Genomic DNA, 24,892 nt, shown 5'->3' on the forward strand with positions numbered 1-24,892 from the left:
CTTCTGCCTGATTTTTCCAGCTCTTACCCCACATCATACATTTCCTCACCCACACACAGATTCTCTCACGTTCCCTAAGACGAAAAGGAAGAAAACCTTGGCTCCTTTCCATTTCTTTTCACCAACCTCACCCCCAGTGAAACAGACCCCTTCCTTCCCCCAACAAACAGGAAAAAAAAAACCTGTTCTAAAGTCCATGATTAAAACCTGGTACAAACAGGTAAGTTTTGTGTGTTTTTTTTTTTTTTTTAGTAGATGTACTTTTTTTTTCTCTTTCTTGTTTTACAGCAAACATTGCAAATATAGAAATATTTTTTTCTCTGTACAATAGAACGACTACAGATTACAATGTGGGGTAGGGTTAGGCCAAACAGGAGCTGGGCTGGCTTCTAGCCACAAGCTCATGGCCCTGGCCATGCCCTCCCCCCTCCCCCAAAATGCCAACAGATGCTGCTTCTCAGCTGACCTCAAAGTCCCACCTGAAAGATTCCCCACCCCCCTGATTCGAGGCCCTCCCCAAACACCTGCTGTTCTGTCCAGCTTCTCAGATTCCTTTCCTATAGTTTTCCCCATTTTTGGTTGACTCTGGAGGAGGGAGGAGGAGAACGATGGAGACAGACTGGACACAGAGAATCCACAAAAAAAACCACAGACTGAGAAATCATGCGATGCCACAGCAGGCCGGCCAGATCACGAACCTCTCCCCCTCACACTCGCTATTTTTATATCTTTTTTTAAAGTACTTTTTTTTTTTAAAAAAAAAAAAAAAAAAGAGAGAAAAAGGAAACTCCCCACCCACCCCCACCCCTGAGCCACAGTTTTTCGAAGTCCCTTGTGTATTTGTGTATGTTTATGTATGTGTGCGTGTTGTGTGTGTGTTCACCCCCAAAGGTGAGGTCATCTCTGGATATATTATGTTACCATCCATCATGTTTTCTTTATTTTGTTGTTGTTCAATTACCCCTCCCCTCCCTTCTCCTTGTCCCCTGTGGAGGATCAGGGCGATGGGGGAAATGAGGGGGCATGATCCTTTTTTAAAATTGTGTGTGTGTGTGTGTGTGTGTGTTTTTAAAGACAGTCTCTGGGTTAAAAATAGCTGCTGTGGATTTCGGTTCCTTTTGGTCCAATGAGCATCACGAGTTTTAGAAGGCAGAGGGGAGGCTAGAGGAAGGGGAGGGAGGCGTGTGGGGAGGACAGAGGAGGACTCAGGACTTGTGCTGTGCAGACACACCCTTCCAGTAGTCTAAGATGTCGTGGAGATCTTCGTCTTTGGCAAACTGGACCTTTTTGCGCAGGGCGTGGCCGGCTGCCATGTATTCCTCCTCATCTTTATGGCGCTTACGGTTCAGTTTGAAGCGCTCCCAGATACTCTGGGAAGGCTTGCAGGTGTACTCAGGGCTGGAGGAGTAACTCAGGTTGTGATACTGGGGAGAGAGCTGGGAGTAGGCCAGGTCCCTGGGCCGGGGTCTGGTCAGAGGTTCCAGGATGGAAGGCTTGCGGCCAGCCAGGCTGTCGTGGGGAGGCGCTTGCTCCCCCTGGTGAGAGCCCGGGTACGAGTGGCGGTGCTCGCCGTACTGCCGGATCTTCTCAGCCTCGGCCCGGAGGATGGCGGCCGCCGGCGTCACAGTGAGGATGGTGTCAGCCGTGGGCGACGTCTTCTCGATGTACTTCGCCTCCGACTTGTGGGCAGAGGATCCCTCGGAGCGGAAGGAGCGGGGGCTCCGGACCGAGCCGCTGGACGATGTGCTGGAGCGTTTGGGGGGCCCCTCCATGCTGTGGTGCCGCTGCAGCGGGTGGCTGTAGCTGTCCTTGTAGACGGGGGACAGGAAGCCATGCTTGCTGGGAATCTGTTCCGACAGGAGGACTAGCTGGGGCTCAGCCGTGGACACGGCTCCAGATTTGACTCCCTGGAAGGAGGTAGACTCGGACTTGAGGGCATCGATGCAGTTGTTGATAATCTGGTTGACCTTGTCCACCTCCTTGGCGATGGTGGATATCTCAGCCACAGAACTCTGGCTGTCCGGAGGCAGGGCTAGCTCACAGTCTCGCCTCTCTTGCTGCTCTCCCGTCCTAACTTCCATGTAGTTGCCCTTTGTGGTCTTGGGGGTCTCGCTGCTTTCTATAAGCTTATACTGTTCTACTTCACCCGCGGAGGGCAGGTAGGGAATGCGGGTGACGGTCTCCCCACCCAGCATGGGCCCCTGGGACAGCTGGGCGATGCCTGGCGTCTCCAGCTCAGGCCCATATTTGAGCTCGATGATGGTCTTCTTCATGCCCCCTGCTGTCTTCTTGTGCTTTTCCTCCTGCTGCCGCCGCTTCCGCAGACAATAGTAGACAGCTCCCAGAACAATCACCATCCCAAAGAGGCAGCCAAGAATGGTCATGATGTAGTGAGTTGCGGTGGAGGAGCTGGGCACGGGCCCCGGCGACGGCGGGGGCTTTGTGGGGCAGATGGTGAGGCAGGTGTGGTTGTAACGCAGTGGGTGGCCCAGTGAGACCACACAGTAGGTGTAGTTGGTGTGGGTGATGAGGTTGGACAGCTCGATCTCCTCACGCTCTTTGTGCAGGTTGGTGATGTCGGAGGAGAAGCCATTTTCAAACTGAGCCAGGACATACATCTTCCTGAAGGGGGAGGGCAGCTGCACGCCAAGCGTGGCAGAGTTGTGGGTCAGGTGCTTCACCCAGATGTTGGGCCGCATCTCTGACTTGGTGGCGGGGGTGTGGAAGGGCACGAGGGGCGTGGTGCCGTCTCCCGAGAAGCAGTCGTCCTCGGAGCACGGGCCCTCCGGCGGGGGCGTGGTGGGGGGGTAGCGGGCAGGAACGAAGCGGGCTCCCACGGTGTACGAGCCGTCGGTGCAGAGGCTGGACAGCATGCTCAGGGCATTCCGGTAGCTGGTCCGGCCCTGGCCCAGCAGGAAGTAGCCGGAGTAGTCGGGCGGCGACTCGCACTGCATGCGGTCGTAGGTGCGCGTCATGTTGGTGAAGTCGGCCAGCCATCGGAGGAAGCCCAGGAGCTCGCAAGAACAGTAGAAGGGGTTGCTGTAGAGCTCACAGATGGAGAGCTTGGCCAGTCCCGTGAAGGTGCCACTGTCCAGCCTCTGGATGCGGTTCATGGACAGGTCGATGTTCATGATGTTGGGGCACTCCCAGAAGGCCGTGGGGGTGACCGTCTCGATGAGGTTGGCCTGTAGGTAGAGATACTCCAGCTTGCTGAGGCCTCGCAGGATGCCCTCCGTTAGGTTTCTCAGACGGTTGTAGCCCAGCTGTAGGACCTGCAGGTTGAACTGACCGGAGAAGGCCCCGTCCTCGATGTAGGTGATCTCATTCTTGGTCAGGTTGAGGTACGTCAGGTTTCCAAAGCGGCTGAGGGAGGCATATTGTACGCTCTTGATCTTGTTCTCGTTGAGCCTCAGGTCCACTATGGTGTTGTTGATCTGCTGGGGGATGGATTCGTACGGGGGCTGGTTCTGGCTGCAGATGGCCAACCACACAAAGCCCTTGTCGCCTTCGATGAGCCAGCAGTCGGCTCTCACAAGCCCACCAGTGTACAGTAGGGACGCAGCTGCCACACACACGCACAGCACCCCCCACCCGCAACCTGCCATCTGGAAGCACCACCCAGAGGTGGATTCCCGGTGAGGTTGCTAGAAAGGGGGGAGGAGGTAGGGGAGTGAGGTGCCAGCAGCTGGGGGAAGCTCTGAATTTAAACAGCCACCTCTTGCATGGTCCCAAGAGTGACGAGGTGTGTTAAGGGTAAGACAAGGGTGGCCCTCTGTCCAGCCTGTGGGACAGGGGGCTGGGCAGAAGCCGGGAAGGGGGGAGAGGTGGGAGGCTCAGTGATGTCCTGTCCCGTCAGGCATGGTCTCAGACTGGGCTGAGGGCTGCAGTGTTCAGTGGGGAGAACCCTCCCTGGGGACGTCTCCAGTTACTTTCTACCGCTTCTTGTCTTCCCGTTGATGCCCATGTCCAGCTCAGCCTGCACTTCTTCCTCCATCTGCCTAGCTTCCTGGCTCTCCCCCCTCAGCTCTTCTTTTGTGTCAGTCGCTTCTCCTGAAATGAAGAAAAAGGGCAGAATTATATGTCTGTTAATCAGACAACTGGCCAATGGGTGTTTTTTGAATGTCTACTGAGAACCCCTTCCTGTGTTAAGTGCTGGTAGGCAGATAAACAATGGATTCATTCCCTACCCTCAAAGGGATCAGAGGATCATAGGATTAGAAGAGACATTATGGGTCATCAGGTTTACAGAATAGGAAACTAAGACAGAGAAAGGTTAAGTAACTTGCCCAGAGTCACACAATTAGTAAATATCTGAGGCAGAATTTGATTTTCTGCCCCCCCCCCCCCATTGGAGCTGATTACAGTTCCACTGCCTTACTCACTGGGGAGAAAGGACATACATAAATAGACAATACAGAGTAATCTAAGTTATTTGATAATAGATGTTAAATGAGTGGTACAGACAGGAAGTGTACAAGTTCAGAGGACAGAGCGTATTTGGAGGTGAGGTAGTCAAGGCAGGAGACTTGAAAGAGGCAAAAGGTTTGGAGAGGTATAGAGGTGGATATTAGGATGCGGGAATGAGTATGAGCCTTTGGTCCTTGGTGTCTCCAAGTTGGAGCACAGCAGAAGCTAGATGGGAGGGCATGGAAGGTGTGTTCCATGCAGGATGCAGAGATCTGACCCCACAGATGACCACCAGAGCTCCGTCACTAGCTCCAGGGCCTGTGTGACCTTGGATCAGTCTCTGGGCTTCAGTTTCTCCATCTCTACAATGAAGGTATTGAGCTAGATGGCTTTTGAGGACTCTTCATACTCTAAATCCATGATCTTGTCAGCCATGGCCATGATACTGAATGAAGGAGATAAGTTTTATGGTAGGAAAGATTGTAGAGGTCTCTGATCTCTCCTTCAAGACCATCCAATTCAATCCAATACATCAAGCATTTATTAAATGCCTGCTATATACAGACTACTAGAGACACAAAGGTAAAATGTAAACCAGTCCCTGCTCTCAAGGAATTTATATTCCATAGGGAGCCACATCCCCAAAGCATGCTTCCTTCAAACCAACCCCACCCCCTGTCATCAGGGAATGTTTGGCCCAGTGGCCATCATCCTTCTGCCACAGTCTTAGTACGTGGTACATGGGCAAAAGCAGAGACTTCATTTTCAGCACCTATAAGATGAGCAAGGGGCAGGCTCATAAATTTTACAACAGATTTGTATAGCTATGTGCCTTTATGAAAAGGTGTGGGCCTTATTTGGTGAGTGCCTTATTATCCAAATGACTGGCCACATGAGAACCACCTGCAGACAGGGCTATCACCACAAGCAATATATATCCCCAATAGTATCATTGCTTTCATATTATAAAATCACTACTCTCCTCCTTGACCATCTCAAGGTCTCCACTGTCACCATCATCATCATTGCTAATAATCATCAGCTTTACTAAAACCATTCCCGTCATTCCCTGATAGCAACACTTTGACTACAACTGGCACCGCGGTGGGCTTCACCATTGTCATTGCCATTGCCATCAACTGCTGCCAAAATGAGCCATTTCAAAATGACCAGGGAAAATAAAGACTTTTGCAGCTAGACAAAAGTTTCTATGGAAAAGATCAGAGCAGGAGCTCAATTTGAGTTCTGGGTAGGACATGGAATATCAGCCAAACAAGGAAGCAAGTTGAACCCTAGCCTGTATTAATAGATGAAACAATAATAAATAATAACAATAATAAGGGTCAATATTTTATGGCACTTTATGTTTGGAAAGCACTTGACATATAATATTTATCTTATTGGATTCTTACAACGACCCTGTAAATTAGATGTTCTTATTATTGTGCTCATTTTGCAGAGGGGGAAATGAAGGTAGGTCCAATGAAGTGATTTTCGCAGGGTCACAGTGTCTGAGCCTGGGACTTGAATACATGTCTTCCTGACTCTGTGAAGGAGGGAAAAGCCCTGCTTAACTCTGGTCAGGTCAGATAAAATCTGGAATACGATCTTCAGTCTTAGATACCACATCTCAGAGAGGTTATTAGTAAACTAGAAGGCAGCCACAAGAGGGCCACCAGCATGGTAAGAGGACTGGAGACCAGCTCATTCAAGGGTTGAGGGGTCTGTCTGAAGGTGGTTCCCAGGTGCTTAGTCATTTGGAATAATAAGTCACTCACTAAACAAATTCTAAAAATTTAGCTCCTTGAAAGGAACGAGCAATAAAACCTGTGGAATAAGATATCTATGTACAAGGTATGATTAACAAACAAGAGAAACTATGGATTCTAATGCGAGGAGAGAAATTGGACTGGGTCAGCATCATGGGGATTTGAAAGCATAAAACACCGGTCTAGACTATGGCTCTGGTAGGGTAGACCTTGGGTAAAAGAAATAGGATGGGTAAAAAGGGGAAGGGATGGGGATAGAGCAAAACCTTGTATATGAAAAAGATACACTAGCCCTGGAGTCAGGAGGACCTGAGTTCAAATCCAGCCTCAGATACTTGACACTTACTAGCTGTGTGACCTTGGGTAAGCCACTTAACTCCAATTGCCTTGCCTTCCCCCCTAAAAAAAAAAAAAGATGATTCGGGGAACTGCAGGAATGGGAGAAGAGGGGAGCATGGCAGAAATCATCTGGGTGAAGATCAACAGAGAAACAAACAAAAGTAATATTGTCATCAATTATATTATAGACCACCTGGACAGAAAAAAAGTGTGTATGTGTGTAAATCCATCTAAGCCTCATTTGCTTCATCTGTAAAATGGTTATGATCCTAATTATAATCCTTACAGGGTTGTCATGAAGATCAAATAGTATAATGTATGTAAAGTGTTTTTGAAATTTTAAAATTTCTATATAAATGCTCTTATCATCCATAACAAAACTGAGATTTGAACTTGATAGTGTCTGTCTCCCCAGACTCTAGTTGAATTGATTGGTTCCTTGTATATATCCAGAGGCAAAAGGAATGTGTCATGTGATCTCCATCCTGCAGAAAATAATTGTGGGATGAATGCTACTTAGAAAGGATGACATCTTATACCATATACCCCAATGAGGTCCAAGTGGTTAAATTATTTAAGTAAAAAAAAAAAAGGCCATGTAATTTTTTTAAAAATGAAGGAAAAATGGAAGGAAATACCTCTTACTACTATGCCTAAGGGGAGAACTCTTAAACAGAGGAGATCACAAATCAGAAAAAAGACCATTTAAATTATATGAAATGGGAAAGTTTTTTTCTTAACATTTTTATTTAAAGCTTTGAATTCCAAATTCTATCCTTCCCTCCTCCCTCCCTGAGACAGTAAGCAATGAGATGAAGGTTATACATGTGCAATTGTGTAAAACATTTTCATATTAGTCATTTTGTACAAGAAGACTTAGATAAAACAAAAATGGGAAAAGCATGCTTTCTATGGGAAAGTTTTTGTATGAACAAAATTAATGTAGCTAGCAGAAGAAAGGAGGACCTTGATTGGAAAAAAAATCCCTGCATCAGATCTCTTTGATAAGGCTCTGATATCCAAGATACATGAGGAATTCACATAAATATATAAGACCAAGAGTCAATTGCAAACTATTAATAATAGTATAAAAATGTCTTCAAATCACTAATAAAAATAAATGCAAATTAAAACAACTATGAGATTTCACTTTACGCCTACAAAATTGACAAAGATGATAAAGCCAGAAATAATTCATGTAGAGGGACTGTGAAAAAATGAGTATTCTGAAACACTGATGGAGCTGTGAACTGATCCAAGCATTATTGAAAAGAACTTATAATTATGTGAAAAAAGAGACTAACATGTCCATACCCTTAGGACACCCTTTTCCTACCAGGCATGTTTTCCAAAGAATTAATGAATTAAAAAGCATTTTTAATCACTTACTATGTGTAGGTGGTTAAAGCCATAAAGGTCCCACAGATGCCAAAATATTTACAGCAGCATTTTTTTTGTGATAGCAAATAACTGGAAACAAAGTATATGTATATATACTATCTGTGGGATGCATCACTGTGGTACATGAACATTATTTCACCATAAGAAACAATGAATGTGAGGAGTTCAGAGAAACATGCTAAGACCTAAATGAATGGATAGAGAGTGAAACTAAGCAGAACAGGGAGGGGAATAAGCACTTATACATGCCAGGTTCTGTGCTAAGTCAGTATCGGGAAACAACATACAAAATGACTACAACAATATAGATGAAGAAACAAAAAAATGAGACTTAGTGCTGCGTAATTATAATGAGCAAGCCTGGCCCCTGAGAAGAAACAAGTAAATTGGCTTCCCCAGTTTTGTTGAAGAGATTGGGTGCTTATGGGAATAGAATGTCAGACAGAGTGATATATTAGTTCATTTTGTTGAACTTCTAAAAAAATGAACACCAACAATAAGGGGAAACTTTTGGGGTAGAGGAGGAGGGGTTATAGCCAGAAATAGATGTGATGTAAAAGCATAAAGCATCAATAAGACAAAAATAGAAACATGAGGTTCATGAATCTGTGTGATGGGTTCCCAGGTATTCTTTAGTTTTACCGAAGTCTGAAACAGGCTTCAAGGTCATCTAACCGTTCTTGTTCTCAGGAATGAATTGCATTAAGCCATGTCCTTAGAGATGGATACAGGTGTGCCCTGCCTAATGTCATTAACTGGATCTGTAAAAATAGGAAATTTGACAAAATAACATTATGGGGAAAGTAGGATCTGTGGGAACTAAGCCATAAATATTATAAAAGGTCACAATGAAGACACCATAAAAACAAAATATATCCATTTTTAAAAAGCAAATACAAAGTGAGATTTGGCTAATATTACACAATGACATTGGTCAGGTAAGTATTAATATTTTAACTCTGTAATTATGATATAAATGTGAACCTTGTTACTAAATTAATCTCCCTCAGGGACTATCACATAGTAGGTGTTCAATAACTATCTAATGATGGAAAAAATTACACTGGATGGGAACACGTTGTATGGGGATGCATTTAGCTTGTGTTTAAAGATTTCGAGAAAGAGACCCTAGGCCCCTTGAATCTGTTCGACATTTTTAATTAATGACTGGCTGAAGATTCAAATCGTATTTCTCCTTGATTTGAAAGTTCCCTCTGATGATACAGATTTTGACCCATTCATGCCTACCTATATTGAATGACTCTTGTCCCTTTACCCCTGGAAGTCTGCAACCTTCATGTCATCCTCAACTCCTCGCTCTCTCTCACCCCCTATATTCAAACTGTTGCCAAGTCCTGTTGATTTCACCTTTGTAACATCACTCTTTCTCTCTTCTGACATTGCCATCACTTTAGCGTATGCCCTCATCACCTCATTCCTTGATTATTGTGATAACGGGTTGGTGGGTCTTGTCCTCACTCCTATCCATCTTTCATTCAGCCACCAAAGTGATTTTCCTAAAGCACAAGGTCTCACCAGGTCAACCCTCTATTCAATAAATTCTAATGACTCCCTATTGACTCCAGGATCGAATACAAAATCCTGTTTGGCATTCAAAGCCCTCCATAACCTAGCCCCACATCCCACCCACCTCACCTTTCCAGTCTTCTTAGACCTTACTCCCCAACATATACTTCAGCCCAGTAGTAACACAAGCCTCTTAACTGTTCGATGAAGAAGGCACTCCATCTCTCTGCTGCTCTCCCAAACCTGGAATACTCTCCCATCTCATCTCCCCTGTCTATTCTTCAATTCTCACCTAAAATCTCATCTTCTATTTTCCCAATCCTCCATTGCCTTACCTCTCATTCATTTCTGTATGTTTTGTTAAAGTTTGTACACATTTGTTTGCTTATTGTCTTCCCAAAAAAACTGTGAGCTCCTTGAGGGCAGAAACTGTCTTTTGCCTTTTTTTTTTTTAATCCCCAGTGATTAAGCACAGTGCCTGGCCCATAATAAATGTGCTTAATAAATATTTACTGACTGAGGGCATTTGAGGGGTCCTGAATTCTCCCCAGGAAATACACTTGATGTATTGGAGGCATTTTTCACTTTCTCCTGACATTGAGAAGATGCTAACCCCTTTGGCTGCCCACCTCTCATCCCTTGCCTTTGCATTGTGACCAGGCCATCTTCTCTATCGACATCCCTTTCCTTGATGGTGTCTTTTGCTCCTGTTCTTCTTTGTAATTTCTCATTGATTAGCTAATGCAGCCCATTTATACCCACCATTTATATGCTCTCCATTGCCCTCTGTGTAATATGCATCTTCAATTCTTTGGATAATGTAATGTTTCATGCCTCACAACTGTACAGTAACACTAATAAAATGTTGGCATTAAAAATTGCTCCTTTGGGGCAGCTAGGTGCAGCAGAGAATAGAGCATTGGCCCTGGAGTCAGGAGGACCTGAGTTCAAATCCAGCCTCAGACACTTAACACTTACTAGCCATGTGACCTTGGGGAAGTCATTTAACCCCAATTGCCCTACCTTTCCCCCTCCAAAAAAGCACGAAAAAAAATTTGTTCCTTTGTCTTCATCGGAGACTTGGGATCATTAAAGGAGCTTTGTAGTTTCCAGAAGGCAATCTGTCCTAACATCCTACTTTGGTTCACCTTTGGGCCCAACTCGGCCATCTGTTCTATGTGTCCCATGTGTAAATATCTGCAGACAAGTCCAAAGGTTGTTCATCTAAATGCATGTTTATAATCTGGGCAATAGTTATTCTTCAATCACTCGGTCTTTTCCTGTGTCAAGTCAGCTCTTTTGAGTGACTAGAGATCTCTTTCAGGAGGGTTCTGCAATTTTCTCAACTTGATGTCATCAGAACAATTTCATTTGGAGGATCTCACCATCCACAGCGAATCCCTCTTCAGCTTGGACTCTACATCGGATCTCCTCCATCGGTGGCAAACACTTTTGGTGAACACACATTTCCCTATCTTATGTCTCACCTGATGTTGCTGAATATGGTTCTCTCTATTGTTATATCCTGCAAGCAATCTTGAATGATTCTGATGTACAGATGGGAGACATCTTGCTGAAAAAAGAGCCTTTAAGGTAATATTTTGATTTACTGAATCAAATGATTTTTTTGGCGGTACACAAGAAATAAACACCAAGGGAACTTAGTATTCCTTACATCTTTCAGTCAATCCATTGCTGAATGTAATTTCTACTAATACTCCCCAAATCAAGGATGCCCTAAATTCACCTACTGACAACACACTCAAAGATTTTGTATAGATGGGACACTAGGCATATAAGTCAAAGGAAAGCTAAAGATTTTCTCCCCGTATCTTTGGTAACTTTCCCTCTTTCAGATATGTTGTATATCTTATCTTTCAATGTGCCCACAATTGTGTCAACTCCAGCATGGATCTCCTGTACATATATATGGTTCAATAAGGTTGATTTTCCCATTTTTATACACTTCAGTGTCATTTTTACCTTTACCTCTACTAAAAACACTGGTTGGTAGGGTACAAGTGTCATTGTTTCATTATGAACAGAAGTTTATTATGTTTACAGATCTTTTCCATTTTCTGCTATTTGTTGATCTCTTTCAGTCTTCATCCTTAAATGCCCTTGTAATGACTCCTTAGTTGGATGTCTTGCCAAGTTTTCTTCAAGCTCTTTTTACCCTCCACTGCTTTTCTTTGCTGTAGGAGACAATAATTCTCAAAATCATCTTTCCTTCTTCTTTGTAAGATTTCACAAATGAGTTTATACTGTAGTTTGGTGTTGCCTTTGGCAACAATCTCTCTCCATTTGTCAAATAAGTCAAATGTTAGCTAACTAAGGTCCTTTTTTTTTTAATCTCCTTATTGGGAAATCATTTGCATTAGTTAAATTCTGCATAAAATCATTATAATTGGTGTCAGTGTCATTTCTGTTTCCCATTTCCCATTTTTGATGGCCAATTACTTACTTAAATAGTTCAAGATTGAGTTGTTTCATCTGTGTGTAGTATCTTATTTTTTGTTATTCTTGTTTTATACTAATTCTGATCTTAGCTCTGACAAGTTGATGATCTTATTGTACACAGTTAGCTGATCCAGGGATAATTCCCACATCAATAACACCACATTTTCACTGTCTATTAAAATAAAGTTTACTTAGTTTCACATGCTATTATTTGGTTCTTACCATGCCTCCCAATTCCTTTTTCAAAGTGTTCCTAAAATGTAGGTTCTGTGTAGTCTGTAAACCTTTGGTCTCTCTCTCTCTCTCTCTCTCTCTCTCTCTCTCACACACACACACACACACACACACACACATCTGTATATTACATAAAGTTGGCAGAAATAGCTGGTATCTTGGATGACAAAGGGCAGGATCTAAAAAGATCTCTCTAGGTTGGAATGATGGGTTTAGTCTAATAAGGTAAAATTGAATAGAGATAAATGTAAAGTGTTAAAGCCAGGGTCAAAAAATCAATTTCACAAGAAGAAAATGACAGAGGAATGTCCAGACAGCAGTTTTTCCAAAAAAGATCTTAAGGTTTTTAGTGGACTTGCAAGTTAAATATTATCCAGTGATGTGGTATGATAATTAAAAAAGTTAATGTCATCCTAGACTGAATTAAAAGAGACACAGTGTTCAGAACATTATCATTAAGAGAGGCATGGTGTCTGGAACTCATTATCTTTCTGCCTGCTCTAATTTCCCTATTTCTATCTAGGGCACCATCATTTTTCCAGTGACCTAAGTTCACAACCTCAGTGTCATGTTCAACATTTCATTCTTACTCACTCCTCTATATACAAATAGATGCCAAGTCTTATTGATTCCACCTCCTCGATTTCTCTCACCTTTGTCCCCTTCTCCATAGTCACATCCCAATCATTCTATTTCAGGCCTTCCCCCACTGCAATAGTTTCCTAATTAGTCTCCCTGTATCCATCCTCCACACAGCCGACACACTCATAGTTCAAATCCACAGGTCGTCCCCTGCTAAAGAAGCCCCAAGTAGTTTGCCATTGACTCTAAGATAAAACACAAACTCCTCCATTTGTCATTTAAGGACTTTTGCAATCTGGTCCCAGCCTGCCTTTCCTGATTACACATTACTCCCCCTCATTTCCACTCCATTCCAGCCGAACTGGCTTATTTGCAACTCCTGGTTTTTACAAAATTACATACTCTATCTCTAGACCTTTGCTCAGGCTGTCCCCTCAATTTGGAATGGGATGCCCAGGTCCCTCCAAAAATCAGCTCAATGGAACAGCTAGGTGGCGCAGGTGAAGGAGGACCTGAGTTCAAATCAGGTCTCAGACACTTACCACTTACTAGCCCTGTGACCTGGGGAAAGTCACACCCCCAATTGCCCTGCCTTCCACCCTCCAAAAAAAAAAGAAAGACAAAAATCAGCTCAAGTACCACCTCCTTCAAAATACCTTTCCTCAATGGCTTTGTATGTATTTTGTAAATATTCTGCATTTATTTATCTGTGAACATGTTGGATCCCTCCCCTCCCTCCCATTAGAATGGAAACTTTTTAAAGCCAGGGGATGTCTCATTTTTATGTGTATGTCTAGCGCTTACTACAGTACCTGACATGTAGCAGTCACTTAAGAGGTTCTTACTGGTTGCTTATGATTGACTGAAAATGAGAAGTAAGGGTACTAATCTCTGCCATAGTCAGAACACAAGTAGACTACAGTATTTAATTCTGGTCACTACATTTTAAAAGGTCATTGCTAGAATGTCGAGCATTCAGGAATGGCCAAATATATTATGGTATATAAATGTGCTGTAAGAATGTGTAAGAATTGGGGGTGGCTAGATGGTGCAGTAAATAGAGCACCAGCCCCGGAGTCAGGAGGACCCAAGTTCGGTTCTGGCCCCAGACACTTAACACCCACACAAAATAAACTAGCCATGTAATAACCTTGGGCAAGTTACTTAACCCCAACTGCCCTCCAAAAAAAAAAGCAAAAAATAAAAAATAATAGGAATAGTAATTAATAATAATAGCTAACATTTGTATAGTGCTTACTATGTAGCAGGTATTGTGCTAAGTGCTTTATAATAATCGGCTCATTTATTCCTCACTATAACCCTGGGGGGGAGGTGTGTGTATGTGTATGTGCTATTATTATCCCCATTTTGCAGATGAGGAAACTGAGGCAAACAAGTGAAATGACTTGCTTAGGACCACAAAGGCAAAATGTGTATGACGTGGGACTTGTACCCACATCTTCCTAGCTTGGAGGCTGGCTCTCTATCCACTCCAACATGCTGCTATCATCATCATCATCATCCCAACAAGAAGCAGCAGCAGCTAGGTGGCTCAGTAGATAGAGCACCAGGCCTGGAGTTAGGAAAATCTGAGTTCAAATCCAGCCTCAGGCACTTACTAGCTCCCAGGGTTGCTGTGAAGATCGAATGAGATAATAATCGTAAAGGGTTTAACACAATGCCTGGCACATAGTAGGCACTTTATAAATGTTGGCTATTATTGTTAACTACTACTATTGATAATGATAATAATGAAGTTGGAGGAAGAAGAAGAGGAAAGAAGAGGGATTGAACTGGTGATTTCATGAGTGCCAGAAACTCCTGGAAGAGGAAACTTCCTCTGATAATGAAGATGGGTCCTTTCTCTACAACTCAGAGTCTTAGAGTCACCTGGGGCAGTGGTGTCAGACTCTAATAGAAAGAGGCCACATGAGAATCCCTGCAGGCCTCATATTGACTTTTATTTATTTCATTTAAGTATTTCCTAGTTACATTTTAATATGGTTCTGCTTTCACTAAGAGGTGTTGCCAGTGGCTGCCTGTTTGACCCCCCTCTGGCCTACAGCTGGGTTACATAAGACAGGATTTGAACTCAGGTCTTCTTGGATCTAAAGCCACATCTCCATAGGTATGCACTATACCATGCAGTCTCTCCACTGATGATGATGATTTAAAAAAAAAGTCTTTATCAGGCAAGGAAGAACAAAGAATGAGCCTGTTGTATAGAATTAAACAAGTCTGCTCTCTCTCCCTTCTCACATTTACATTTTTTTTCCACTGCTACACATGCTGCATATGTTAGTTGATTTCTCTCCAGCAGGCAAAAGTTTAAAAAAAAAAGGCCTCTTATCAAGAGCCAGGTTTAATTCCAGCTCAATACAGCCAGCAATTTGCCAGATATTTGCATTTGCAAAAATATGAAGCAGACGCTTCTATTAAGGGGACAGTGGAGGCCAGGACCAAGGGGCTAATCTTCCTTTTAAGAAGGGAAGGAGAACGACCCTGTCTGGGTCCTTCTTGGGGTGGGAGGGAGAGAACTAGATCCTTGATGCGGCCTCCCTAGAGTCCCAAATGCCTTCAGGCAGTCAGAGGGGCAGACTCTCTGGGAAGGCAAATAGGACAAAATTCAACAGGAGGAAATGAGTGATCCTCCCCCTGAACCTGCTGTGAGTATTTCTGTGAATTGAGAACAGGCCCAGAAGAGTGAGAATCTGGTCTTCCAACCTCTCTGGCTTCTCCCCATCTATCTCTTTTCTTGGCTTCTCTTCCTTTATCACTGCCCCTACCCTTAAAGCGTGGCATGGTTCCCAAAGGGCCTGTTTTCTGCCCTTCCTTTTCCCTCTTGAAATGTCCTCTTATGGTGATCTCATCCACTCCCATGGCTTCAATTATCACCTCTATGCAGATGACTCCCCGATCCATAGATCGAGCGCCACATCTCCGCTGAGCTCTGGTCTTGAATTGACAGCTGCCTGCTGGACACCTCCACCTGGATGTTCCACTTGCACCTCAAATTCAACTTGTCCTCCACTGAACTCATCAATTCTTTCCTCCCCTGTTGGTTCTGTCACTTAGCTTATCATATCAAAAGACCTCTTGGACTCATTTTTTATTCTTCTTGCACCCTTCATATCCAGTTACCAAGCCCATCAGATTTTTCACATCCATTCTCTTCTCGCTATTCCTACTAGTACAGTTCTAATTCAGACCCTCATTATTGTTTGCCTGGACAGTTGTTGTAAGTGCCTCATTGATCTTCTTGGCAGAGATACTCGAGTGGTTTGCTATTTCCTTCTCTAGCTCATTTTACAGATGAGGAAACTGAGGCAAACAAGATGAAGTGACTTGCCCAGGGTCACACAGCCAGTAACTGTCTTAGGCCAGATTTGAACTCAGGAAGGTGAGACTTCCTATCTCCATGACCAGCACTCTGTCCACTGTGCCACCTAGTTACTGTAGCAAATAAGTTTTATAAACTTACCTCATTTTACCCTCACTACAGCCCTTGGAGGTAGGTGCTATTATTATCCCCCTTTTATAGATGGAGAAACTAAGGCAGAGAGAAGTTAAGCAGACTTGAATGAGGTGACAGAGCTAGTGTCTGAGGCTGGATTTGAACTCAGGTCTTCCTGACTCCAGGATTAGCACCCTCTCTATTACACCACCTAGCTGTCTCAGACACTGAGACTGAAGTTTAGTGATCTCAGAGTTCTCTATGAGCTCAGAGATTCTCGGGTTCTACGCCCTTACTCTTGTCTCCTTTACAGCCCTCCCACCACCTTCAGTACCCTGGTTATGGAACATAGCAGGGGTTCTTACAATGGCTCACTGGAGGAAGACTGAGTATAGTATAATGGAGACAGTACTGGCCAAGAAGTCAGGAAGATATCCAGTCATGCTTGCTGTGTGAGCCTGCTGCTTCCACCTCTGGACCTCAGTGTCATCTTCCAGAATGGGGGGGTAGGGGTAGGGAGTGGGGGCCCTCCCAGCTCTGACATCTCATGAGCCTGTGGACTGTAGGTGCCACATCCACACAGGTGGGATTGTATTGGGAGAAAACAGACACTGGTCCTTGCTTGGGGGAATTCTTTGCAACCACATGGATAGGGTTTTCATAGAATCAGAGATTGACAGGGCCAGAAGGGGGCTTGGAGATCATCTAGGCCAGGCCCTGACTTTACAGATGAGGAAACAAAGGCCTTGCAAAGGTTAGGAAGGTTCCTCAAAGTCATAGAGCTAGTTAATGGCAGAGCTGGGACTTGAACCCAGGTCCCTTTAATTCCCCAATAATGATGACTTCAGTGATTATAATATTGTATCTTAGGCTATTTTCTAAGTCAGAGATTCTCACTGTGAATGGATTTCAAGAAGTCTGTGAACTTGGATGGGGAAAAAATGATGTCTATTTCAGTATGATTGCTTTCTTTTGAAGCCCTATGTATTTTATGCATTATAAACATTCTTCTGAGAAGGGGTCCCTGGGCTTCATGGCATAACAAATGTGAAGAACCCCTGCTCTAAGTATAGTCTGTGCCTGTGAAGTGGGGGGAAAAGGGGAGGGATTCTGTCTGAGAAATCAATTGAATGATGGGAAGGGAGATTATGGAAACAGAAAGCCAGCTGGGAGGAGCTGGCTCCATAAAATCATCGATTTAGAGCTGGCAGGGGCCTTAGAGACCTTTGGGGTAACCCAGCTAATTTCATAGATGAGGAACCTGAGACTGAGGGAGGCTGTGTCTTGCCCAGGACCACACAGCTTGTAAAGTCTGAGGCAGGGTTTGAACCCATCTGCCTTACTACTCCAAGACTAGCATTCCATTAACGGTGCAGTCCACCTGGCTGCTTCCCATGAGGACCAGCAAGGTTAAGTGGTTTGCCCAAGGTCAGAGGTAGGTTTTGAACTCATTGTCTCTGACTCCAGAACTGGTACTCTTTTTACTAGATGCTAATAACAGCTGATACCCCACATACCAGCACGTCTCCTGCCTCTTTCCTCCTTAAATCACAATGTTTTCCCTTTCTCTTGCTACTAGCTCATTTTTCTATATGTTCCCACTCTTTCCTCCCCTCTCCCCTTTCTTTCCAACAGTACCCGCCTCCCTTCCAGTGTCCTGTCCCCTCCACCCCTCCCTCTCGGGATAAGAAGGTGGGGCCGTTACAATCCCCTGCTTGGTGAGATAAGCTTAATCAGGCAGAGGAAGAGGTTGAGGGAGGGAGAAAGGAATGAGCTAAGAGGCACCCCGTGTGAAAATCCAGCTGGGTTATTTGTTTTCTGTAAGTAATCTGAAAAGACAGCATCAAAATGGTCAGTAAATGCTTAGTAATGCTGAAGTCTTCCCTAATGGCTTGGCAACTTATCTCTCTAAATGAGGCAGTATTCATCTGACTGAAACATCCAGCCCTATTTGACAGATAAGGAAACTGAGGCTCAAAGAGGCTAAGCCTCACAAGGCCCTTATTTTGGTCAGTGGTTTGAGATCTTCTAGTCCAGTCCCCTAATTTTCCAGATGAGGAAACCGAGGTACAAGCCTCAGTCCTCAGCTAGTTTCTTCTTCCCGTATCTTTCCACTAGGTGGTGTAGTGCTGGACAGGGAGTTAAGAATTTTACCTCAGACAATTAATAGCTGCATGGCCCTGAGCAATTCATCTAACCTCTCTCAGCCTCAGTTTCCTCATCTGTAAAATGGAGGTAATCATCACATCTACCTCTCCCAGAGTTGTTGTGAGGATCAAATGAGATATTACACCAAATGTTTTACACACCTTAAAATGCAATACAAATGCAAGCTATTCTAAGCATTATTAATCTGTGCTGCCTGGAGGCTGGACAACTGGCATCCCAGAAGCATCATATGGGGGCTGCCACACCTGGCCCAGGAGGAGCCCGCCCCAGGGGTTCCCCTCCCCCGATTGGAAGCTCCCCAGGAGGCTAAAAGAGATGCCTCAGGCATTAGGGTTCAGGCAATGGAACTTTAACAGGAATGCTGAGCACTAATTAGTCAGAGGCAAGGTCAGCTCTGACCATAGGGAGAGTGTGTGTATGTGTGGAGGGGGGCATTCTTGATTGGCAGAGGAAGCAAGGCAAGGGTAAGAACCCCCCCAGAAGAAGTAGACATGGTTATTAATAATCTTCCCAGCAGTGCAGTCTTCCCCTGGCCCTTCCCTTTTATCTGGACACATTTTTTGTTGCTTCAATTTCCTTTATCTGGTCTATATGTAAATAAGCCTATGAAGAATCTCCAGGCTTCTGGGAGAATTCCTCAGAGGCCCTTTTCCCTTCCTCCACACCTCTCCCTTCAGGCTCAGAAATATGGGGATTCAATATTGATCTCTCAAGCCAAAGCCTGCTGAAAAACCAAAATCCAGTGTAAATAATAACAACCCCAAGGTAAATAATATTAATGCTAATAACCACTCACATTTCTAAAGCAATTTAAGGTTTACCAAGGGCTTTCCTTAAAGCAACCCCTGGGGGGGAGGGCCAGAATACAACTATGATTAATGTCATTTTATGGATGAGGAAACTGAGGCTTGGAAAATGATTTGCTGAAGTTATTAGTTATCTGATAGAGTGGGAAATCCCTTCACTAAAAGAAGACTGCCATCCTAAATTGCCTCAAAATAAGTTGCCCGAGGTCCATGGAGGTGAATTGACTCAATGGCTCCTCAAAGGTTAGAGGTGGTTTCCAAACCCAAGTCTTCCTGATAAACAAATCCAGCATTCTAGCCATTATGCCATGCTCTTTCCTAATGCAGCTGGAAGTGTCAAGTCAGAATCAGGACTAGAATTCAGGGCTTCTTAGGTCCAAGACCAGAGATCTTTCCATACTGCCAAGTAGATGTGATTAATCTTAATCACATCAACTTAAACCGTCTTCAGATTTTCTCCTGATAAATTCTGGGTTAATAGTTCATTAATAATATTAACGAATCATCTGTGTGTGTAAATATTTATCTACCTACCTATCCCCAAAGTTTGGTATAGACCTGTGATTCCCTTGATGTATGTAGATAAACAAACTCTCCATGGAATGGCAAATTTATCTGTTAACTTTTAGTTTTAGAGACTTGCCTGGGATGTCAAGGGGTGAAGTGACTTGTCCAGGGTCACACAGCTAGTATGTTCCAGAGTCAGAATTTGAACCTAGGTCATCCTGACTCTGAGGCTAGTTTGTTATATGGTAATCAATTATCTCACTCATTAACATCATTATAACATGGGCTTTGGTGGCGAGGTGGTAGATGGAGCACCAAGATTGGAATCAGGAAGGACTGAATTTAAGCCTTAACCTCTGCCTGTTTCAGTTTCTTCAATAATAAAATGGGGATAAAAATAGCATCTACCTCCCAGGGTTGTTATGAGGATAAAAGGAGGTAATATTTGCAATGCACTTAGCATAATGTCTGGCATATAGTAAGTGCTTAATAAATGCTTGTTTCTTCCCTCCCTTCCTTCCTTCCTCTCCCCTGGAACTGCATAATATTTCAAAACGATGACAGGTCCTTCCTTGGGAGGCAGACAAAAATGAAAATAAAGACAAGGAGAAATCCCTTTAGAGAGGATGGGTGATTTGCCCATGATCACACAGCAAGCTAGTAGTAAACAGAGGGTTCTCAGCATTAAAAGTGAGGTAAGACAGGTGTGCCCCTTCTGTGTTTGAAAATGGTATCCTCTGTATGTAACTGTGCATTGGAGTCTTTGAGACCTCACTAAAACATATGAGTTAACAAATCACATAATAATATCATGTAAATCATGATTTTCTGACATTTAAAAAAATTGGTCTTTATTAAAAAAAGAAATCCAAAGGGATTGCTTATTGTGTCTCTCTCTATGTCATACCCTAGGTAACTGCCACTTTGTCTAACCCCCTAGTATCAGCTTTGGTGAGGGGATTGAATTAAAACACTTCACCTAATTTAAAATTTACTAAACACCACCATTCATTTATTCATTCATTTTCATTCAATTACTTCCCACATCCTCAGCTTTGTAATAACTTGGTATTATAACTAAGTGCAATGAGGAAAGCAAAGCTACATAGTACCTGCTCCCTAGCCGATCACAGTTTTATAAGAGAGATCACACACATACAATTATAACCACAACTCACATTTATATATAAAATTTATATATATATATATATGTGTGTGTGTATACACACACATATTATATAATTATATTAAAACTTCCAAATAGCTTACAAACAAGAACTCTGTGATATTGGGAGGGCAAGTACTAATATCTGCATTTTACAAATGGGGAAACTGGTATAGAGAGATTAAAGAAAGAATGAGGGGCGGCTAGGTGGCTCGGTGAGTAAAGTGCCGCGGAGTCAGGAGGACCCAAGTTCGGTTCCGGCCTCAGACACTTAACACCCATACCCACACACAAAAGTAGCCGTGTACCTTGGGCAAGTTACTTAATTCCAGTTGCCTTCCAAAAAGGCAAAAAAAAAAAAATGAATGAATAAAAAAAAAAACCGTGTATTAAGCCCTTGTCACATGCCACCTAAGATGCCAGGGCTAAGGATACAAATGAAAAAAAGCAAGACAGATCTTGCCCCCAGAGGTTTTCATTCTAATAGGAGAAGGCAGGGAGGGGTTTGCTCAGAGGAGGAAAGAAGATGGTGACTGGAGACATTTGGGCAATTGATTGTTATGCCCTTTCTAGGAATAGCAGTGTTGATCTGATTCCTCTTTTCTGAGGCTGGGAAGAAAAGGTGGGGAGGGGAGAGTGGAATGACGTGAAGATGGCCAGGGAACAGCAGAGTGGGGCTGGGTGTGAATCCTCACCTGTGGAAGCCCAGAGTGAGGGCTAGAGCTGGAGGCTAGAGCACAGGAGCATATGGGCATGTTTCTGACTCCTAATCCAGGGTGACTTCACCATAGCTACCTCCTAATTTTATTTTTTCAAGGCATCTAGTAGCACAGTGACTGAAGAACTGGTCTTGGAGTCAGGAAGACCTGAGTTTAAATCCAGACTCAGACACTAGTTGTATGACCCTGGGCAAGTCATTTAACCCCATCTGTCTGTTTCCTCATCTATAAAATGGGAATAATAACACCACCTACCTCTCAGGGTTGTTGTAAAGATCAAATGAGATATTTGTAAAGCAGTTTGCAAACTTTAAAGGGTTCTATAGATGCTAACTAATTTTATAGTAACAATCAATTATAGCAGAAATGCTGTGGAATAAAGAGTAGATGGAGTGAGACTTGGACTCAGGAAGACCTGGGTTCAAATCCTGCTACTGCCCTATACTAGTTGTGTGACCCTCAATCCCCCAAGCAATGAACCAAGTTTAGGAGTTGCAGAGAATGTAGTCATTTGGGAGGAGATCCTTATTTATGCCAATGAAACTATGGGTCTGGTTTTTAAGGGGGAAAAGAAAGGCCAATTATTTTTTCAATAAGGTACATGATTAAGTATAAAACAGAGAAACACAGTGTCATGAGAATTATGAGGATGGGGATCGATCCTGGATGAAAAGCAAGGCTGGTTTCCTGGATGAAGTACCATTTGAGTTGAGTTCGAGGTTGGGTCAGGTTTCAATAGAGAAAGAGAAGGAAAGAGCATTACAGGCAGAGGGAAGTGTATGAATGCAGGCAGAGAAGTAATAGAGAATAAGACACATGGGGACAAATGAAGGGAGATCGGTTTAGCTGAAGTGCTGGGCTCATCTTGAAAGATATGGGTGATGGTTCTATGCCACCTGCCAAGTATCTTACAGAGGCAGGCTATATATTTCGTTCAGACCAAAGAGTTTGCATCTTTTCTTCTATATATTTCTTTCCACAGGACCAACGTAATGGATGTGTGTCTGCTTGTTAACATTCGGATTCACTGTTGGTGATTGTGGAGGTCCCAATAACACTCCCTCGCATGGCAGAAGGCCAGCTGAGTTTACATCAAGGATATTGATGTTTGCAACTCATTTGCCCTGAGATGGTTTAAATTAGGAGGAAAAAGAAATAATGATTTGGAATAGATTTTTCCCCTTCTGGAAACTTCATATAAAACTGTTTTGATCTGGGGGTTGGGTATGTCTGCCTTTGCTTTAAAGAGACAGGGCAGTTAAGGAAAGTCAGAAAAAGACTGTGTTCTCTGCTGAGCATCTAGAGTCTAGGACTTCTTTGAGGATCCAATCTGGGACTCTAGCCCTGACCCTGGTTCTGACTTGTTGCATGACAGTGGCGCACTGCTTAATTTCAGTTGACCTCAGAAGCAAATGACCTTGATGCTGAAAGGGTCACTAGATTATAATCATGGATAGTACCAAGAAAGACCCTCTATATAGTGCTTGGGGGAACCTACATGGCGAAGGGCAGTGGGCTGGGGATTACTCCAATCAGACTTGGCAAACTCACACCCTGAATGTGATACCTGGGAAGTGCTTTGAGCTGATATTATCATCATCATGCAGGAATATTTAGGCACCTGCTTTCAATTGACAATAGAGATTCTAGAAAAACTCAAGACAGATAGTGCAAAGGGACCAAGAGGCACCATTACTGACTGACTGACTCTCTCTCTCTGTCTCTCTCTCCCCCCCACCCCCTCCTCCAGGCTCTGCTTCTAAGTTCCTGGACTTCATGCCTCTGCTGCACTTTTCCCCTGGAACCTCCCTCAGCACCTGGGGTCTCCTCACCCTGGATCACCAATCTATCTGCTAAGCCTAATTCTCCCGTTGCTGAGTTCTTCCTGGGGCTCGTATGTTGGAGAGGGTCCCAGGCCAGCCAATCTTCGTTCCCCTCCCACTTGTGCTCTGACTTTTCAGATTTCAGCATATACCCCAGACTTTTCACCTCCCTTTCTTCCTTTCTTTGGTGTGTTATGTTCCCCAAGTAGTATAAAAGCTCCGTGAGGGCAGGACCTATGATCTCTTTGCTTGTATTTGTATCCCTAGCACTTATCACAGTGCCTGACACATTGTATGTGTTCTTGTTACACATCTACCTTTCCCTGCTCAATTCCTGGTAGGAGTGACCAGTCTAAAAATCCTAAAATAGGGTTTAATTATGGCACTCCTCAGCTCAAAAGTTTGTAATGGCTCTTCATTGCCCAATGCATCAAATCCAAACTCCTCAGCTTGACATTCAGAGTGCCTCATAGGCTGAATCCAGTCTACCATCTCACTAGCTGTGTTAACCCTTTTCTCCTTGGAGCATTCCTGATACTCAGTCTTTGTTCCCCCTCTCCCTCCTCCTCCCAAACCATAATCCCCACCCCCACCCCCCTTCAGCTCATCCTGAAAGACAGTCTCAGTCGACAGTGATCTCCTCCTTCTGGACATCTATGATATTTAATTAACAAAAATATTTTAGGAGTCTTGGTTTCCTTGTATTGCATCATAATTTGTATCCCATTTAGAGTTGGAAAAGATCTTCAGGACCATCTAGTTCAATCCCTTATGGTATAGATGAGGAAAGAGAAACCTAAAGAAATTAAGTGACTTGCCCAAGGGCATTCAGATAGTGAGTGAGAGGCTGGAGCCTTTCTGCTCAAAATTGTCAGGATCTTTTGGGCTGGGATAATACTTTATGGGTCTCCAGATCTTCTTGTCCCCTCCACTGGTGGCACAGTGGCACATTCTGGGCCTAGAGTCAGGAAGACCGGAGTTCAAATCTACCTTCTGATAAGCCACTTTAACCTCTGTCTGCCTCAATTTCCTCAACTGAAAAGTAGGGGTAATATCACTTCTCTTCCAGGGTTATTGTAAGGATTAAATGAGGTAATAATTGCAAAGTACTTAACATGGTGTTTGGCACATAGTAAGCACTATATAAATATTAGCTATTCTTTTTATTACCTGGAACGTAGTAGGTACTTAATAAGTGCTATTTCCTTTCTTGTTTCCCCTATGGTCCAGAATAATCCAGCACAAGGCCAGACACACAGAAGGTGCTCCATGAACATGAATGAATGAATATAAAAAGCAAGGGTCACTGTATGACGTCTCCTCCCAGCCCCCTAGACCTTCCCTTCCCTCTGCCTGACCTGAAAATAGTGGTTGTGGACTTTTGGGGGCTACCATCCCGATCCCCAGAAAGAGGAGGAGGAGAAGGTAAGGAGGTAGGATTTCTCCTCCTGGAGCCAAATTGACCCACCCTTGGTGGGCTGTTGTTGGGCATTCTCCTGGGACAGGCTGCCAGCAGGAGGTGCCAGAGAG

The 24,892-nt window shown here is 43.8% G+C and overlaps 1 protein-coding gene across 2 annotated transcripts in view; it reads right to left on the bottom strand.

Moving 5' to 3' along the window:
• Positions 1-260: 260 nt before the first annotated feature.
• The window catches only part of ELFN1 (extracellular leucine rich repeat and fibronectin type III domain containing 1), a 197,429-nt gene continuing 172,797 nt past the window's right edge, over positions 261-24,892 (bottom strand). For both annotated transcript variants that reach the window (XM_069084816.1, XM_069084815.1), the window contains exon 4: positions 261-4,050. In XM_069084816.1, coding sequence (XP_068940917.1) covers positions 1,206-3,605 — 2,400 coding nt within the window. In that variant the 5' untranslated portion in view covers positions 3,606-4,050 and the 3' untranslated portion in view covers positions 261-1,205. The remainder of the gene's footprint in view (positions 4,051-24,892) is intronic.

The sequence above is a fragment of the Petaurus breviceps genome, unplaced genomic scaffold (assembly GCF_028583685.1).
Source record: "Petaurus breviceps papuanus isolate PSGF00001 unplaced genomic scaffold, PetGlider_PUasm1.0 175, whole genome shotgun sequence".
NCBI classification, from domain to species: Eukaryota; Metazoa; Chordata; class Mammalia; order Diprotodontia; family Petauridae; genus Petaurus; species Petaurus breviceps.